Below are 19,151 nucleotides of genomic sequence, written 5' to 3'. Positions count from 1 at the left end.
AACACATAGTATTTAAACTCTGTATGTTTTTAACCTATTTTTTAATTTAAATTTGTGTGTGTGTGTGTGTGTGTGTGTGTGTGTGTGTGTGTTTGTCTTTGCATCTGCCACATATGTTTGGGTGCCCACAAATGCCAGGACGGGGCATTAGATCATGCGGAGCTGGAACTGCATGCAGGTGGTAGTAATTACAGACCTGCACCATGTGGACGTGGATGTGGGTGCTCGGATCCAAATTGAAGACCTCCACAAGAGCAGTACTCCACCACCACACACTCAATCCCCAAAAGCTTTTCTCAGGTTTTTACATCAGATGGGGCACAAACAGTCTGGCTGGTGTCAACTGTGGCAGAGAAAGCTACTCTGGACTCAGTGGCCTAGGGGGTGGAAGTTTTCTTTGATGTGGAAACTAACCCGCGGACCTTTGCATTCAGAAATCAGGTTCAGATGTGGTCGGTCCAAAGTCTATTGTGCAGAAGCCAATAACCCAGCCTGATCAAACACTCCTCTCCAGGGGACAGTTAAAGCCTGGTTGTCAATCTCCAGCCCACACCCTCTAAGGCTGTGCGCTGGTGGCTCTTCAGAAGTCAGTGCATACATGTGGCCGGGGTAACTCACCCTGCAGCCCTAGATGCTCCCTCACAGTAGTTCTGGACAGCAGTGACCCAACAGCACTGTTCTCTCGGAATCTCCCATTCTGTGCAGTGAAGTTTACGTGTTGTTTGGGGATAGGGCCAGCAGCCTGCGTCTTCCACGTTGGCCTTGTGTGTATGCATTCACACATGTATTCATGCAGCTGACTGTACATGTATGCGCGTGTGATCACAGGGGCCAGAAATCAACTTCAAGTGTCTTCCTCAGTCACTCTCCTTGGTTTCTCAGACAGGCTTTTGCACTGAACGCCAAACTCACAGGTTCAGCTATGGTGACTGACTGGCCTTCAAGCTCCAGGGCTCCAGGGATCTGCCTGTCTCTGCCTCCTCAGTACTGGGATCACAGGTGCAATCTGCCATTCCCAGGGTTGTGGTTTTTTTTTGTTTTTTGTTTGTTTTATTGCCTTCATGTATGTTTATGTACCACATGTGTGCACTGTCCATGGAGGTCCTGGAAATGCAGTTGCAGATTGTTGTGAGCTACCACGTAGGTGCTAGTAAGAAAACCAGGGTCTTCTGTAAGAGCAGCAAGCGTTCTTAACTGCTGAGCCGTCTCTCCAGCTCACAACCAGCTTGTATATCAGTCCTGGAAGTCTGAGCTCATGTAGTCTCCCCAGCCCCTATACTCCTTTTTATTTCTTTGTTTAAGCAGTTTTATTATATCTTATTTGAGAGACAGAGAGACAGAGACTGAGGAGACAGAGAGACAGAATGTATGTATGAGCGTGCATGCGCAGCCACATGTGGAGTTCAGAACGTGAGGTTCACAGAGGGCACCTCGCAGAAGTTGAGTCTCTCCTACCATGTTGATCTCAGGGGTTCCATTCACGATGGCAGACTTGGCGGCAAGTGCCTTTACCCACTGAAGCCCAGCCCTTGTCTAAGCTTTCTGTTGTTTTGAGACAGTGTTTCTCTGTGTACCCCCAATGTCCTTGAACTAGCTCTGTAGACCTGGCTGGCCTTGAACTCAGAGATCCACCTGCCTCTGCTTCCTGGGACTAAGGGTGTGCGCAATTTATGCCAAGTCTGGGGTATTTCTGTATGATCTAGGCTGCTCTTGAAGTCACTGTGTAGGCCAGGCTTGAATTTATGATAATCCACCTGCCTCAGCTTTCTGACTGCTGGAATTGCAAGCAGTTCATCACAGTGCCCAGGTTGCCTCTTACCTTAATTCTCCTGTTTCGTCCTCTCAGATGCTGGGAGTACAGGCATGTGCTACTGCATCATAAATTGATTCTTTATAAATAGGGGAGAAAGGTGGGAAGAGAGAGAGGGAGAGAGGTGGGGGAGGAGAAGGAGAAGAGGAAGGAGGGGGAGATAGACTGCGTGGGCCTGCTGAAGCAAACATTTTGAGGGATTTAGAATGTGCAGTCCGTCACAACTGAAAGACCCATAAGAGACGCATGTCTAAGCCAGACAAACTGGTACTCCCTGAAGTCTGGGCTGCATGAGAAGCTGAGACAGGAAGACAGATTGAACCCTGGAGTTCAAGGCCGGCCTGGGCAGTGTAGTGAGACTCTATCTCAAAAAGAAAATACAAACAAAAAGCACCCAAAACCAAAGCAGACAATAGCAGTCTTTCAAGTCTTCCTTTGTGTAGCTGACCAAATGCTCGGGGAAGGTATGGGGAGGGGAAGGGGGAGTTGCTGGTTGCGTGCTTACCTAGCACGCACAGACCCCTGGGTTCAGCACCTAGAGGCCTCCATAAAACCAGCCAGGGTGATGCCACCTACTTATAATCCCAGAGCTAGGGAGGGAGAGGCCGGAGACTCGAGAATCAAGGTCTCCTCGGCCTCAGGCTCATGGTGGGCCTACTCCACATGAGATCTGTCCTAGAAGAAAGATCTATGGGAAGAGAGGCCGAAGAGGAAGTAACTTATCATGGGTCTCATTAGCAGAGGGGACTTGGGCCACCCGGGAAGATAGAAGCTTCTGGGGTTTCAGCTGGAGGGAAAGAGCATGGTCAGTGCAGGGATGAGGTGGAGGAGCCAATCAGAGGTGCTGGGGCAGGAAGCCAGCCTGCCTGCAGCCAGCATCAACAGGGCCCAGGGCCCCTGAAGTGAACTGTAAAACTACAACAGGCGGGGCTCTGGGAGTGGGAGGTGCTCCATGGGAGGTGCTCCATGGGAGCCGCCTCCGGGAGGGGCACCCTGCAGCTCCCTTCACCTTACCCTCTCTGCCCTACCTCTAGTTTCTCCTCGTGGTGAGTCACGGAAGGGTGAGAGAGCTGGAAGGGCAGGAGATGGCCCTGAGGCACACCGTCTGAGGCTGGTGCCAGACCTGGTCACTGATGGGGGCTGGAATACTGCCCTCGGCTCCTGACTCTGTGCCTTTGTGATTCCTGAAAGCTACAGGGACAGAACCAGAATGTGGGTCCGCAGACAAGCTCCACCACAATGCTGGCATAACCACGCCTCTGCCCCCGTGCTGGGCAAGGCTGCTGTAACTTCAGTGGTCTGAAAGGGTTTAGAGAGCTTCTTTCAAACCCTGACTGCACCACCCACAAGAGCCCCCCAGTGGAGTTGTCCAGTCATGCCCAGGGTGCAGGAAGCAGCTTTCTGCCTTCTCCTCAAAGGCCGCTCCTCCTCCGTAGAAGCCCAGAAGGTGGGGGTCACAGAGCAGGCAGCATCTCCGTGCACTAAATTCCTCACCCTCCCTTCACCCAGCTTCGGGGCTGGTCACGGTCTCTCTAGCAGGTAGTCAGCCCTTAGTCACTCCTTAGCCAGGCACCAGAGCCCCAACCAGCCCACCCTGCTCCACACTCAGGTCAGTGGGGATACAGTTTCACTTTGACTCCATGGGACCTACACTGGCAGCCAACTTCCTTGTTCTTCTGTCTCTGTCTCTCTGCCTTTCTGTCTCTCTGTCTCTCCCCCCCCCCCTCCCTCCCCGCCTCCACACCCCTGAATAGTCTTTGTGACAGAGTGAATCCTAAGGACTACTTGGAATTCAGCTCAGCTGGAAGGGACAATGAATCTTGTTGGTTTCTCTCCAGGGGACTGGTTCACTCTGTTGCTCCTAAGGCCTGTTCATCACTCAAGGCCTGGGGAACGTGTCTCTTCCCATCCATGCACCAACCAGGCCCGAACTGCCTGCATTTTGAGACCCCTGAACGGGTGCGCTGTGGCTATGGCTGTGGCTGTAGACAGGAGCAGATGTTTTCCTCCTTTCCTTTGGTCATTTGATAAAGATACACCAGCAGCCAGGTACACAATGAGACAAGTTACAAATAAGGCCATGGGTGCTTGAGCTGGTCTGAGAACCTAACCACTGCTTAAAGCCTTCTGTAGGACACGCGCGCACACACACACGCACACTCACCTCACCTCCCAACTCTTGCCAAATGGAGGGTACATCTCAGTAGCTAAAGGGCTAGCCTTAGTCCTTAGCTCTTCAGGACTCACTGTGCAATGTGGGCTGGACAAAAGTTTGGATGCAGGGCAGAGCTGCTCTAGTTTTTAGACTATTTTTCTAGATGCTTTCTGTTGTTTGGTTGGTTTTTCTGAGACAGGGTTTCTCTGTGTAGCCCTGGGTGTCCTGGAGCTTACGCTATGGACCAGGCTGGCCTTGAACTCAGAAATCTGCCCTGCGTCTGCCTCCCAAGGTGTGTGCCACCACTGCCCAGCTATTTTTTACTTTTATTTTTTACTTCTGGCCCACGGAGGCCAGAAGGGGGCGGGGCGACAGACCCCTGGACCAGGAGGCGTCCCCTGGGCGATGTGTCTTCTGCTCTCTCCAGCTCCGATGCCTTTTTATTTGCAATGCTGACTCTTCAGGAACATGACCTACGTTCACAGTATGTCCAAACATGTCCTCTGCCTATTTCAAGAACTTGTTTGTGATCTCAGATAGAAATTCTGTCTGGGTGTGGTGGCTTGTGTCTGTAATCTCAGCATGTGGGAGGCGAAAGTGTTGTGGGGTGTCCACCAGAGTAGACTGTTTGGACATGAGTTTAAGTCAATAGAAGTCTTTATTGGCCAGCCGACAAATACACTGTGTGTTTGGGATCCCAGTGTGGCCTCCAGCCTTTCTTAGAGTGAGCCTTTAAGCACAAAAACCATGTCCTGAGCTGACATCCTTCAGTTAACAAGAACAGTTAGCCAGAGGCAGAGCTACAGAGGCTAAAAGCAAGGTTAGTACAGTTAGAGACTTTCCCAGAACTATGGACTTGGATGGATTTGTTTTCATTTTGACAAGTGGTACTGTCTGTGCTGAGGCTATAATAGCCTAAATGGTTCTTATATCATGACCTTGTGCTAAGGCAGGGGTCCGACCTACTTAAGCCTGGAGCCCTGTAACAAAGGCAGGATAGCCTTAAGTTCAAGACCAGCCTGGAGTATACACCAAGCTCCAGTATATACCTGGCAAGGGTATATGTCCTATTGCAAACAAAGAAAACCACCTAACAACAACAATAACAGCAACAACAAAAACAAAACTGAAAACAGAAACTGGAGACAGGGCTTAGTAGCAGAGGACCTGAGATCTGTCCCTAGCACCTGTGCCAGGTGGCTCCCAGCTACGTGTAGCTCCAGAGCTGATGGATGCCTTTGTCCCCAACTGTACTCATTCAATAGCGTACCCAGGGTTTTACTGCTGTGAACAGACACCATGACCAAGGCAACTCTTATAGGGACAACATTTAATTGGGGCTGGCTTACAGGATCAGAGGTTCAGTCCATCATCATCAAGGCAAGAACATGGTGGCATCTAGGCAGACTTGGTACAAGAGAAGGTGAGAGTACTACATCTTTTATTTAAAAAAGATTTATTATTATTATATGTAAGTACACTGTAACTGTCTTCAGACACACCAGAAGAGAGTGTTAGATCTCTGTGGGCCACCATGTGGTTGCTGGGATTTGAACTCAGGACTTTCGGAAGAGCAGTCAGTGCTACATCTCCATCTGAAGGCTGCTAGCAGAATACTGACTTCCAGGCAGCTAGGATGAGGGTCTAAAAGCCCACACCCACAGTAACACACCTACTCCAACTAGGCCACAACTTCTGATAGTGCTGCTCCCTGGGCCAACCGTAACAGTCACATATTATAATTTTTTTTAGATCAATTAAATTTTAAAAATGAAGAAAGAAAGGGAACAGAAGCCATTAAGCAGTCACTCCCCAGGCTCCCTACTCTCCACCTCTGGTTACCTCCCTACTCCTGTCACTGGGCCTTGGCTTCTGCCTCTAAAGGGCAGGTGTGGTTTTTAATCTGTTTTATTTTACTTAGTATTGCACCTTCACCCTTCAACCACGCTTCAACACGGATCAAAACAAAACACTGCATTCTTTGACCCCCTTTGCATTTTGTATTGCATGGTTACGACATGATTTATATAATTAGTAAACCTGAGTGGTCTGTTCTGAAAAGGGAGCACAGCGATTGTCCATCTATAAACACTTGCAAAGAGGCTCAGCACACGTCTTTTCTGCGTAGTCCCCATAAGCGGAAGCAATGGCTAAGGCTCTTTGTGTCTCTCGTGTAATGGTGTAATTTCACACTCTAAATTAGATGGGGGGGGGGGAGAGGGGAGTAATCCCGGGGCCTCCCGCATACCCATACCCAGCAAGTTCCCTACCAATGAGCTACACTCCAAGATCTCTGACAGCTCTGCTCTATTTACTGTTAGACTTTTGGCCATCCGCTCCTCACTTCAAAGGATTTTCATTCCATTTTTTTTTAACTTTTTTTTTTGTTTGCTTTTGTCTTGAGACAAGAGCTCTCGAGACCCAGGCTGACCTTGAACTTCCTGTGTGGTGGATGACAGCTTTGACTTCTGATCTTCTTGCCTCCACCTTCTTGGGGTGTGCCACCATATCCTGTATGACCCGGGCATGGTGCACCCCAGGAAAGCTGTCTACCAACTGTGCTGCACGCCCAGCTCCAAAGGGAAAGTTAAGCCAAGCTTAACCCCTTCGATCCCAGCACTCTGGAAGAAAGCTGATGCAGGAGAATTGAGAGTTAGAGGCACCTGGGCTAACAAGAAAGACATTGTTTAACAAAAAGAGGAGGAGGACAGCGAAGAGGAGGAGGAGGAGGAGGGAGGAGGAGGAGGAAGGAAGGCTCTTTAGCTGGATGAGATGCTGCACACCTTTAATCTTAGTACTTGGGAGGCAGAAGCAGGTACTCTGAGTCCACGGCTGGTCTACAGGTTGAGTTCCAGGACAGCCAGGGCTACACAGAGAAACCCTGTCTCAAAACCATTTGCCAGTGCTTAGAAAAACTTTCTTTTTTTTTACAAGTGGCCTCTTGCTTTGAGCAGCCACGTTGCTGGGCTCCTCCAGTAGACGCTGTTTTCCGTTCTAGACTTCCCGGCTGGCAAATGTCTTGGTTACGATTGACTTTTTCTTTTCTTTTCTTTTCTTTTCTTTTCTTCTTTTCTTTAAGGTCTATGCAGACGAGAGTAAAGCCTGGCTGACACAGAAATTCACAGAACTCCGGTTACTCCTTGATGAGGAGGAAGTACTGGCGACAAAGTTCATCGAGAAGAACACGCAGCTCACCCTCCAGGTGTACAGGGAGCAGGCTGAGTCTCATAGGAAGCGAATCGAGGTCATGGATGACTTCTCTAGCAGGGTGTGGGGCATCAGCCAGGAGCCCAACCCTGTTCAGCTGCTGCAGGTATGGCCGGACTCCCTGCTACTCACACCGCACCTGGGCCACTGCACCATCAAACAGTCTTTACACACGGGGGTGGGGGTGGGGGTGGGGGGTGGGGGGGTGGGGGGATACAAAGGTGTCCCTGGCCATCGGGTAGACTTTATAACCACCACACAGGTAGTCAGGAAGCACACACTGCTAAGATAATTGATGTCTATCTTGAACTATAAATAGTCCTAACAGCAGCCTTTGGGGGGGAACGGGGGGGGCCAAGTTGCAGGCACTTTGTGAATTGTCTTAGCCAGTATTCTATTGCTGTCAAATGACACTCTGACCATGGCAACATTTTTTTTTTTTGGTATAGCCTCAGCTACCCTAGAATTAGTTCTGTAGACCAGGCTGGCCTGGAACTCTAAGAGAGAACCTGTCTCTGTCTCCCAAGTGCTGGGATTAAAGATGTGCGCTGCCGCTGCCGCCGCCACCACCACCATCAACCCGGCTGACCATGGTGACCTTATAACAGAAAGCGTTTAATTAGGGCTAGCTTACAGTTTCAGAAGTTTAGTCCCCATTTCACGATAGCAGGAAGCATGCAGCATGCAGGCAGACACAATGCTAGAGAAATAGCTGAGAGTTCTACATCCAGAACCACAGGCAGCAGGAAGAGAGTTTCTGAAACCCCAAAGCCACCTCCACCAGTGACATACTTCCTCCAACAAGGCCACACCTTCTAATCCTTCTCAAGCAGTGCCTACCCCCTAACAACTAAGCACTCAAATATATGAGCTTATGGGGGCCATTCTTACTCAACCAACACATGATCTTAGCTCAGATATTTGCTAGAGGTCTGCAGTAAGGCTTCTGGTGGACCTGGGGCTAGGCAAAGGGGGACTCACAGGGCTCACACTGGTAGGATCAGAACCTGCGTCTGGCCAGGAAGCCCAGCATCTGGGAGGTAGGAGGATCAAGGGCTCAAGGTCAGCCTAAGCGCCATAAAACCCTGTCCCAGCAAAACAAAATAAACCAGAATGGATTCTAGGCCCCGCCCCACACAGGTGCATCTACACTGCGGCAGACCCTCACCATGGCCCGGACAAAGCGCTGTGGCCTGGTCATTCCATTGACTGGGGCCCTCCTGGGCACCCTGTGGGAAGGGCAGAAAAAAGGAAGAAGAGAGAAATAAAAAGAAAGGAGCATTAGAGGAGGGGGCACAGCAGCTCCAGTTACGCGGTGTCCCCAGGGCTCAGCTCATCCAGACCACGGTGGCCAGGCAGAGTGGGTCCTGACCTTCTTGGGTATGCAAGAGAGGCCAGACGCAGCTTGCAGTCCCTGGAGCCATTTTGACCCTGTGCCCGTCCACACAGGCATATGTAGCCACCAAGCCAGAGATGGGACAGCAGATGAGCCCCTCGGAGCTGAGCCACCCTGTGCCGCTGTCCTTCGAGCCTGTCAAGAACTTCTTTAAGGAGTTTGTGGACGCCATCGGGAACACGCTCCAGAAACCGATGGACATTCGTCTAAAAGAAAGTGAGTTGCCTGAGACAGGCTGAGTCCTTGCTCCCCGTGTTGTCCACCTGGCAAAAGCACCTGGAAGGAAGGAAGGAAGGAAGGAAGGAAGGGGTCATTTGGGCTCACTCACGGTTGCAGCCTGTCCTGGTAGGGATTCATGGCCGCAGGAGAGGGAGGCTGCCGGTCCCACTGCATCTGCAGCCAGGAAGCAAGGGGAGATGGTTGTGGTGCTTGGCTCATGTTCGCCTTTCTATCCAGTCTGGGACCCCAGCCTGTGGAATGGAATGGTATTTCCTACACTTAGGATGAGCCATCCCGATCTAGAAGCTCTCCTGCAGACTTAAATCCCAAGCTGACAATCAAACCCAGCACACCCCATTAACGCCTTACCCAGAGAAAACAGAGATAGCTGATAACTTAAAATACAGGATGCTCCTGGCTTAGCGTCCAACCCACCCCCAATGCCCAGTACTTGAAAATAGAACCCGGGGCCTCAAACATGAAGGAAGCAAGCCTGAGGCAGCTCTCTTTATTTTGAGAGCTTCTCTGTTAGGTTGCTGAGGCTGGCGGCCTTGACCTTCCAACCAACCCGACTCCTGAGTAGATTACCACACCCCTTTCCAACCCATTCTCACCACAGCTGGTGCCACCTGTACCTCTCACCTCCCTCCCTCCCTCCCTCTCTCCCTCTTTCCCCTCCCCAACCACCACCTCCAGGGCTGCTCACAGCCTTACCTTGCCAGCTCTTACCCTCCATCTGCCCAGGGCCAGTCCCCCACACACACCCCCGCAGGTGGCTGACACAGCCATGCACACCAGGAGCCTTTTTACTGACTGCCTCACTCCCCTCCCTGTCACTCAACTTCTGCCCTCTGCCTTCCAGGACCTGCCCTGGTGACCTGCCTGGGGCTTTATGAGGTGGACACAAGAGCCCCTCCTCAACCACAGTAAATGTCTGGAGGGCAGTACCCATTGGGAGTCAGGTCCAGCTGTGGAAGTGCCCACAAAGCCTGTAGCAAACCAGGTGTCTTAGTCAGGGTTTCTATTCCTGCACAAACATCATGACCAAGAAGCAAGTTGGGGAGGAAAGGGTTTATTCAGCTTACACTTCTGCATTGCTGTTCATCACAAAAGGAAGTCAGGACTGGAACTCAAGCAGGTCAGGAAGCAGGAGCTGATGCAGAGGCCATGGAGGGATGTTCCTTACTGGCTTGCTTCCCCTGGCTTGCTCAGCCTGCTCTCTTATAGAACCCAAGAGCACCAGCCCAAAGGTGGAACCACCCACAAAGGACCCTCCCCACTTGATCACTAATTGAGAAAATGCCTCACAGCTGGATCTCATGGAGGCACCTCCCCAACTGAAGCTCCTTTCTCTGTGATAACTCAAGCCTGTGTCAAGCTGACACACAAAACCAGCCAGTACACCAGGTCCCCAGAGGTCCCCAGCTCTAATCTTTCATCAGCACCTCAGCTATGGTGGAGATTCACTCTCGACACTGGCCGCATGCCTGTTCCATGCCACTGTTTTTGTGGCGCTCAGAGGAGAAGACAGAGACCACGTGTTTTGGGCCATGGGAACTGCTGTGGGGTAAAGCCAGAGGAGGCAGAGATGACAAGCCATTCATAGCTGACACTGAGGAGACCTGTCTGAGAAGGTCCCCACTGGCCTTTTGTAGGCCCTGAAGACCTAAGGCAGGGAGCACAGGGTGGTGTGCGCGCGCGCGTGTGTGTGTGTGTGTGTGCGTGCGTGTGCGTGTGCGTGTGCGTGTGTGTGTGTGTGTGTGTGTGCGTGCGCGCGCGAGAGTGTGCAGAGGGAGCCCAGGGGAACACACAGCTGTGAGGTCATTTTGCCACCTTGTCCAGCACCCGTGGTTTTCTAGGCCCCGTTTCTGAGTCTGTCAGTAGAATGGAGACCCTGCTTGGGAGGCGGTTGTCAGGCACAATCAGCTCCCCGGAAGTGTTCTCTGTTCGCTTGTCTCTGTGATCCCTGGGGGAAGGTGCTCCAGGCACAAGGCAAAAAGCGAACGCTAAGGTCCTGAGGGGACTGGAGAGCGAGCTTGCTTGCTGAAGGGACTGTAAAGGGGCTAGCTCACCAAGATGGGCACTGAGGCTAGGAGGGTGAGGAGAGCTGGGGTGGGGGAGGGGCGGGACCAGGCCTGTCTTGGATTGCTTTCTGTGGCTGTGATAAACCCTATGACCAAAGGCAGCCAGGGGACAGGATTCATTTCACATTACAGCTAACAGGCCCTGGGGGTGGGGGTGGGGTGGGGAAGGCAAAGACTGTGCTGCTTACTGCCTTGTGGTGGCCTGCTCAGCCTTCCTTACACGCCCAGGCTTACCTGCCCAGGTAGTGCCACCCACAGTGGGCTGGGTGCTCCCATATAAACCTTCAATCAAGAAAACATCCTCCAGGGCAGAGGATGATGGCACACAGTTTCAGTACCCGCACTCAGTGTGGGGAGTGGGGCAGAGGCAGGCGGAGCTCTGTGAGTTTGAGGCTAGCCTGGTCTACACAGCAAGTTATAGGACAGCGGGAAGCCAGGTGGTGATAGTGCCCTTAATCCCAGCTTTCAGGGAACAGAGGCAGGAGGATTTCTGAGTTCAAGACCAGCCTTGTTTACACAGTGAGTTCCAGGACAGTCAGGGCTACACAGAGAAACCCTGTCTCAGAAAAGAAAGGAAGGAAGGAAGGAAGGAAGGAAGGAAGGAAAGAAGGAAAGAATGAAAGAAGGAAAGAAGGAAAGAAAGAAAGAAGAAAGAAAGAAGGGAAGGAAGGAAGGAAGGAAGGAAGAAAGAAAGAAAGAAAGAAAGAAAGAAAGAAAGAAAGAAAGAAAGAAAGAAAGAAAGAAAGAAAGAAAGAAGGGAAGGGAGGAAGGAAAAAAGAGCGGGTAAAAGGGAGGGGAGAGAGGAGAGAGAGAAGAAAGAAAAAAGAAAAACAAACAAAAAACCCAAACAAATGACGAGAATGTCCCACAGATTTGTCTGCGGGCCAGTGAGATGGTGACTGGTGGTAAGGTTTTCTCAGATGAGCCTCTCCTTCCCAGATAACTCTATCTATGCTGATAGGAACTAACCTGGATAAGGTAGGTGGGGCTTTGCGATGAGCAAGTGGTAGGAAGTCTTATGGGGCGGGGGAAGGGCCCTGTGAGAAGTTTGTGCTCCCCAAGGCGGATCTCACACAGGTAACAGCATGAATGACTCCAGCGTTCTGGGAGGTGTGAGGCCTTTGCCAGGGTCTACTCCATCATCACCCACAGGCCACTTTGAGGAAGGAGGCCTACTGGGCAAGATACAGGGCAGACGGGAGGGGGGTCCTCAGGGAGGTGCTTCCTAAGGTGTGTCCTCTGGCTGGAACCATCTCCCACCCTTTGCTCTTGCCCAGGTCCCAACCTCTCTGCAGGCTTAGCTGGGCCTTGTGTAAGTGATATGTTTTACTCTTTAAAATACATTATTAGCATATATTAATTATACATTAAAAATAGGTTTCATTATGACTTTTTACACATTCACATAATATATTTTGGTCACATCGTCTTGCATTACCCTCTCTCGCTTTTTAAGATCATTTTTTTAAATTTCATATTAATAGGTACTTTGCTTGAATGAGCGACTTTGTACCACGTGAGCTCTGCCTGAAGAGGCCAAAAGAAGGCCTGAGACCCTCTGAAACAGACTGTTGTGAGCCAATGTATGGGTGCTGGGAATTGAACACGGGTCCTCAGCCAGTGCTCTTAAAGGATAAGCCATCTCTGCAGTCGCCCATTACTCTATCTTATCCCTCCCACTCCCAATGGTTCTCTTCCTCTCCCTAACTAGTTCTCCCTTCAGCTTTCATGTCTATGGGTATGAGTGTGTGTGAGGGTGTGTGAATGGTGAGTATGTGTGTCAGCCTGTGAGTTTATATATATATATATATATATATATATATATATATATATATGTGTGTGTGTGTGTGTGTGTGTGTGTGTGTGTGTGTGTGTGTGTGTATGAATGTGTGTGAGCATGTGTGTTTGTGTGTGAATGTGTATATGCATCAGTGATGTTACAGTCTGTGTACATGTGTATATGAATGTGTAGTGTATGAATGTGTGTGAATGTGAATGTGTATGTGTGTGTGTGTTTGAGTTTATGTGTGGTATGTGTGTCTGAGTGTATGTGTGGTGTGTGTGAGAATGTGTGACAGTCTGTGAGTATATATATATGTGTATGAATGTATGTGAGCATGTGTGTTTGTGAGTGTGTGAATGTGTGAGTATGTGTATGAGTGTATGTCAGTGTGTCTGTGTATGAATGTGTATGTGTGTTGGTATGCGTCAGTCTGTGGGAGTGTGTGTATGAATGTGTAGTGTATGTGTGAATGTATGAGTATGTATGTCAGTGTGAGTGTGTATGTGTGTTAGTGTGTGTGTGTGTGTGTGTGAATGTGTATGTGTGTCAGTGTGAGTGTGTGTGTGAATATGTGAGTATGTGTGTGTGAATGTGTGAGTATGTATGTTATTGTGTGGATTTAGTTAGAGCTCCTTACAGGAGCATGGGTAGAGGTTATTTAGAGGATGATAGGCATTTGTCAAGAGCTGTGCCACTGAACAACCACCAATTAGTTATAGATGCTTGGGAGGGGGGGCTAACAAAGCCCCCTTCACAGGTGCTTACAGTGCTACTGAGAGTTCCAATCAGCTAGGCTTTCTTTCTTTAAAATTATGCATGTACTTGTGTGTGTGTGTGTGTGTGTGTGTGTGTACACAAGTGCAGTGACTGCAGAGGGGAGAGGGTGTGTGCTTTCCTGGAGCTGGAGTCACAGGGGTATACCCATACCAATACAGGTGCTGGGAACTGAGCTCAGACCCTCTGCAAGAACAAGAAACACTTTTAACAGCTGATCCACAGCTCCAGTCCCCCAACCAACACACACATATACAGATACCCCTACACACATCCCTACACACACGCGCGCGCGCGCGCGCGCGCGCGCACACACACACACACACACACACGCACACGCACACGCACTCGGCTTCCTGCTGTGTGCCTTTCTCCAGCCTCAGCCCTGCTTTCAGGGAAGACTGCCTCCTGTCCTCCAGGGCTGAGCTGAGGCTCACCCAGCCACCATCAGTGAGTGGCTGCATGACCCCCTCCCTCCCTCCCACATGCCCCCTCTGACTACCTCCCCCCCCCCAGAGTTTGTATTTTCTAAATTTGCATGTGACTCACACCTTGCAATTCCCATTCCTTACAGATGTAAACTGCCAACTTTCAAGCTCCTCCAGCACCAAGCCAGGCACCTTGTTGAAAACCAGCCCCTCACCAGAGAGAGCTCTCTTCTTGAAATGTGAGGCCAGGGAATGGGAGAGGGAGGTTGTGGGGGAGCAAAGGTGGGTGGAGGGCAGGAAATGAGCCCCCCCAACTTCCTGTTAAGACTCTTTCCAAATAAGGTTAAACATTTTTGCTGGGTATGGTTCCACACAGTTCTTAGAGGTTCAGGTGGGGAGTTCTCAAGTTCTAGTCTACCCTTGGCTATATGGTAGGACCTTGTCTCAAAAACAAAACAAAACAAAACAAAAAACAACTTCTAATCACTTCTCGGCCTTTTGGTTAAGATCAAGTGTAAAAAACAACTTATATTAGGCTTTTAAAAACATACACATTCACACAAGAAAGTTAATCATAATTGTTCTCCCATAGAAAGCTACTAGTATTTGCCTGTTTTGTTTTTGAGACAGAGCCTCCTGTAGCCCAGGCTAGTCTCAAACTTATTATATAGCCAAGGCTAGACTTGAACTCCTGATCCTCCTTGCCTCTCTCTCCCTAGTGCAGAGACTGCTGGTGAGTTCTACCATGCCTAGTTTATTATTACAAACAACATTGTATCATTCTATAAACACTATTTTATAATCTGTTTTCATTTACTGGGAAATTATAAACATCTCTATTTGTTCCCCTAAAAATTTACAGAAGCAGAGGGTGGAGCATCTCAGTGACAGAATGCTTGCCTCGTGTGAGTGAGGCATGTCTGGGTTTAATTCCTAGGGTCACAAGCAAGAAACGGAGAGGAAGAGGGAGAGGGAGACAAGGAAATTATATATGCAGTGCATGCTTTGTGAAGAAAATCAGAAATTAAAAACCAAAGAAAACCGCTATTTTACATAAGTTAATAGCAGTCTGTGTTTCCACAGATTGCTCTTTCAATTAAAAATAATGTCACCAGGCAGAGGTGGTACAACGCCTTTAATCCCAGCACTCAGGAGGAAGAGGCAGGAGGATCTCTGAGAGTTCCAGGTCACAGGGCTCTGTTACACGGAGAAACCCTGTCTCAAAAAAACAAAAACAAACATGTTTAGTGGTTGGTGATGGCACAGACCTTTAATCCCAGCACTCAGGAGGCAAAGGTAGACTGATCTCTAAATTCAAGGCCAGCTTGGTCTACACAATGAGTTTTTGGACAGGCAGGGCTACACAGAGGAATCCTATCTCTAAAAACAAAAACGAAAACCAAACCAAACCAAACTAAACAAACAATAATAACAACAACAACAAAACCTGTCAAGGTATTTTAAAGTAGCACCAAGTTATAATCTTTTATAACTTTATGTAATGGTATAAAAACAATGCTCGCCGGGCGGTGGTGGCCCATGCCTGTAATCCCAGCACTCTGGGAGGCAGAGGCAGGCAGATTTCTGAGTTCGAGGCCAGCCTGGTCTACAGAGTGAGTTCCAGGACAGCCAAGGCTACACAGAGAAATCCTGTCTCAAAAAAACCAAATAAAAAAAACAAAAAAACAAAAAAACAAAACAATGCTCAATTTCAATAATGCTATTTCAAAAGCCACCAGGTAGCAAGCACATCACGCGAACATTTATTTTCCTCAAGACACACAGCTTTTACAAGTTACCTTAAAAGCTCACAATGACTCTATTAAAAGCTGCTGGGTTTTTGTTTTTTGGCTTTTCCTTGTTGTTTTAAGACAGGGTTTTCCTCTGTAGCCCAAGTGAGTTTCAAACTTATATCAGCAGGACCCAGCTCGAAACCACCAACACTGCTCCATCTGTTAAATTAGTGCATTTAAAAATGAGTGGATAAATATGCCTTATTTGCTGCATATCTTCAGGAGTAATTTCTCACAATGGTATCATTAAGCACACATTTTAAAAAAAAAATAAAGAAACGTTTGAAAAATAAAATGCTTTTGAAGAACACACTGAATAAGAGGGAAGTAAACATTCTGTCACCACCTTCTGACCAGAAACTGAAAGTTCTAGAAGCCTTCTTCGTATTCCCGCATTTACTCCACCTAAAGGATGGCAGCTGTTTTCATTTCTAAGTCTTTAGCTTAGAAAAACCTCAAATCTCAAGACTGGAAAGAAGGCCCTGTGGTTGAAGAGCATTTGCTGCTCTAGTACACAACACCCACTCACAACCTACTGTATAACTCCAGTTGCAGGGAATCTGGCGCCTCCTTCTGGCCGCTGCGGGCACTGCACATTACACTGATGCACGGCCAGAACTACTCACGCTCATAAAATAAACACACACACAAATTAGTATCACCACTGAACTATGTTTGATATGATTCAAGCATGTGTCATGAATATGCCATTAAGTTTTAAAATGTAGGTTGCCTAAAAACATGCATGGCATGATACCAATATTAAGGGATAAAAGGGTCAGAGGACATGCAACCGAGTCCTATCTTTATTTCTGGTTTTGAGACTGGGTCTCCCCTGCCTGTCCTGCAACATGCTACTGTGTAGACCTCACTATGTCAGCCTCTAACTCACAGAACCTCTGCTTCTTGTCTCCTGACTGGTGGGACTAAAGGTGTGCTCCACCTTCCTTGGCAGTAAGATTGCTTTTCTTTTTTTTTAATTAGCAATAACTTCCACGATCCAAACTCAAGCCTCATAGAGCGTGTAATAAACCTCAGTTTTCCCTCTCACCCTGCCCAGCAGCCTTTTGATTCCTACCAAGCTTTTTGGCTCGGGTAGGATCGGCCCCGCCCATAAGACTGCCTTTCCCCGCCCCTCTCAGCGGACGCACGCTCAGTCCGAAGTGGGCGGGCCCCATGTGGCTCCGCCCAGGTTTTCCTGACCGCTGTCTCCCCGCCCCCTCTGCAGACGCGCGCACGCCTACGCTGGATCCAGACACGATGCACGCGCGCCTGCGCCTGTCGTCGGACGGGCTGACCGTACGCTGCGCGCTGTTGGGCCGCCTGGGGCCGCGTCCCGCGCCGCGGTTCGACGCGCTGCGTCAGGTGCTGGGCCGTGACGGCTTCGCAGCCGGACGCCACTACTGGGAGGTGGACGTGCAGGAGGCGGGCGTGGGCTGGTGGGTGGGCGCGGCCTACCCATCGCTGCGGCGCCGCGGAGCTTCCGCCGCCGCGCGCCTGGGCTGCAACCGCGAGTCGTGGTGCGTGAAGCGTTACGACCTGGAGTACTGGGCCTTCCATGACTGCCAGCGAAGCCGCCTGCGGCTCCACCGAGACCCCCACCGCCTCGGCATCTTCCTGGACTATGAAGCCGGCGTTCTGGCCTTCTACGACGTGGCGGGTGGCATGAGCCACTTGCACACCTTCTACGCCACCTTCCAGGAGCCGCTCTACCCAGCCCTGAGACTCTGGGAAGGGGCCATCACCATCCCCCGGTTGCCCTAAGGGAGATCGTGCTTCCTTTTCCTAGGCTAGTCCCCAGCTGTCCCCCGTGCCTCCTGCCCCCTCAACGATGCCTTTATAGTGCATGTCCTGAAAGGGGCACCCCGCTGCCTGTGTCTAGAGCAGTGCCTAGAACCTCCCGGCACACAGTAGGCACACAGTATCAGTGAATGTCTCCCTGCAGGGGCAAGTAGTTCCTCAACAGTTGAGCCAGCTGCTCCCCAGCCACTTCAGCCTGTCCAGGTCACCTTGACCCAGAGCATCCTCTTGCTTCTTCATCTTCTACACTAAAACCAGGGTGAGTGTCCTGAAACTTAGCTTGGCCTCTTGGGATTAGAGGGAGGCTCTCAAAGAGCTACAAAAACAACACAGGAAGCACTTTTCCTTGGCCTTTTTTAGCACTTTCCCCACGTCAGTCTTTTCAGACATGCTCCAGTCAGAAGCTAGGTCATAGTTGCACCTTTGAACCATTGTTCGTCCCACTATAAATAGGAAAACCGGCTCTCTGCCTGCCTCAGTTCTCAGACTTATCTGCCCCAAGAAGTTCCCTCCCACCCCCCAAAAACCAACCGATTGGGCCTGCCAGTCCCTCCATCCCACCCCCTCAAAAAACAAGTAGGCCTGTAAATCTGGGACCTGTCATTCCAGTTGCTTTCTAAGGACGTCTGTGTCCTTCCCTCCCAGGCACTTCCTGGGACGGCTAATCACAGGAGAGAAAACAGTATACTGAGAATGGCTCAAAGGGCAGGACATCCCATCCCTAACGGGAGGTGCTACATCCCCTTCACTCACAAGACCAGAGCCTTTCCCAGAGCATGCAGGAGGGGCCATGCCAGGCATCTCTTACCGGGTGTTGTTACAGTCATATACTACATACAAAGGTGGGAAGCGATCCCATTGTACACAGGGTGGGACTGGTACACGTGATCAGGTGACTGCCCAAGGTAAGAGAATCAGTGTTGTGGTCAGAACCTATACTGCCCACCAGGCTGGGTTGTGGATGTAGCAGCTCTTCTCCTTCAGTGTTATTTGCCTCAGTTTTCCTTGGGTCGAACCTGCTTCTAGATTACCTTCACTGGTCCCTGAAATGAGGATCCTTCAGGATGAGGGACGAAATTGTCTGAGAGGATCTGATTGGACTCAATATAAAACAGAAAGACTGGTTCTGAGCCGGGGTTTGTGCTAGCTGGAAGGCTTAGCTTCCTTCCTGTCAGCTGTGTGGCCTAAGGCAGCATTCTGCTCATGGTCCCCATCTGTAAAACGTGACAGTGCCAGGAGGCTCAAACAAGCCAAAGCTAAGTTGCCTTAAAGACTATAATGTTGTATCAGGCTAGGATTTGTTAGCATCTCCAACAGATTCTTCCTACTTTGTCACAGTGCTGGACCACAGATACCCAGCAGCTGGGTGGCAGCCAAGGGAGCTAACTGCCTTAATATTCTCAGGGCAGTCTCCCTAGCATCCACGTTGTTGAAGGTACAAAGCATGTGTCTTAATGCTCTTGATTTTGTAGAATTTACCTCAGAGGTACACAAATTATTTTCCCCAGTGGTGCTTGGTCTAGAACCAGTGGCCTTACACATGCTGAGCAAGGGCTCCGTTGAGCTATACTCTAGTCCCAGCAGGTGTTTGTAAGAAAACGGCTTAGTCAAGGTCAGGAAGTGAAGGGCGGACACCTCTGTGACAACGGTTTTCTAATACATGCTGCTTTGTTTAATAAAATAGGAATACTGCCCCTTGTAA

At 49.8% G+C, this 19,151-nt stretch overlaps 1 protein-coding gene across 1 annotated transcript in view; it reads left to right on the top strand.

The window, feature by feature from the left end:
• Trim14 (tripartite motif containing 14) overlaps positions 1-19,151 on the top strand; it is a 25,251-nt gene extending 6,100 nt beyond the window's left edge. The window contains exons 3-6 of the mRNA XM_052176450.1: positions 7,045-7,278; positions 8,622-8,784; positions 14,003-14,095; positions 16,878-19,151. Coding sequence (XP_052032410.1) covers positions 7,045-7,278; positions 8,622-8,784; positions 14,003-14,095; positions 16,878-17,413 — 1,026 coding nt within the window. The 3' untranslated portion in view covers positions 17,414-19,151. The remainder of the gene's footprint in view (positions 1-7,044; positions 7,279-8,621; positions 8,785-14,002; positions 14,096-16,877) is intronic.

This window comes from Apodemus sylvaticus, chromosome 3, assembly GCF_947179515.1.
Source record: "Apodemus sylvaticus chromosome 3, mApoSyl1.1, whole genome shotgun sequence".
NCBI lineage: Eukaryota > Metazoa > Chordata > Mammalia > Rodentia > Muridae > Apodemus > Apodemus sylvaticus.
Note: the sequence above shows the minus strand (reverse complement) of the source record. Positions and strands in the feature narration are given on the sequence as shown.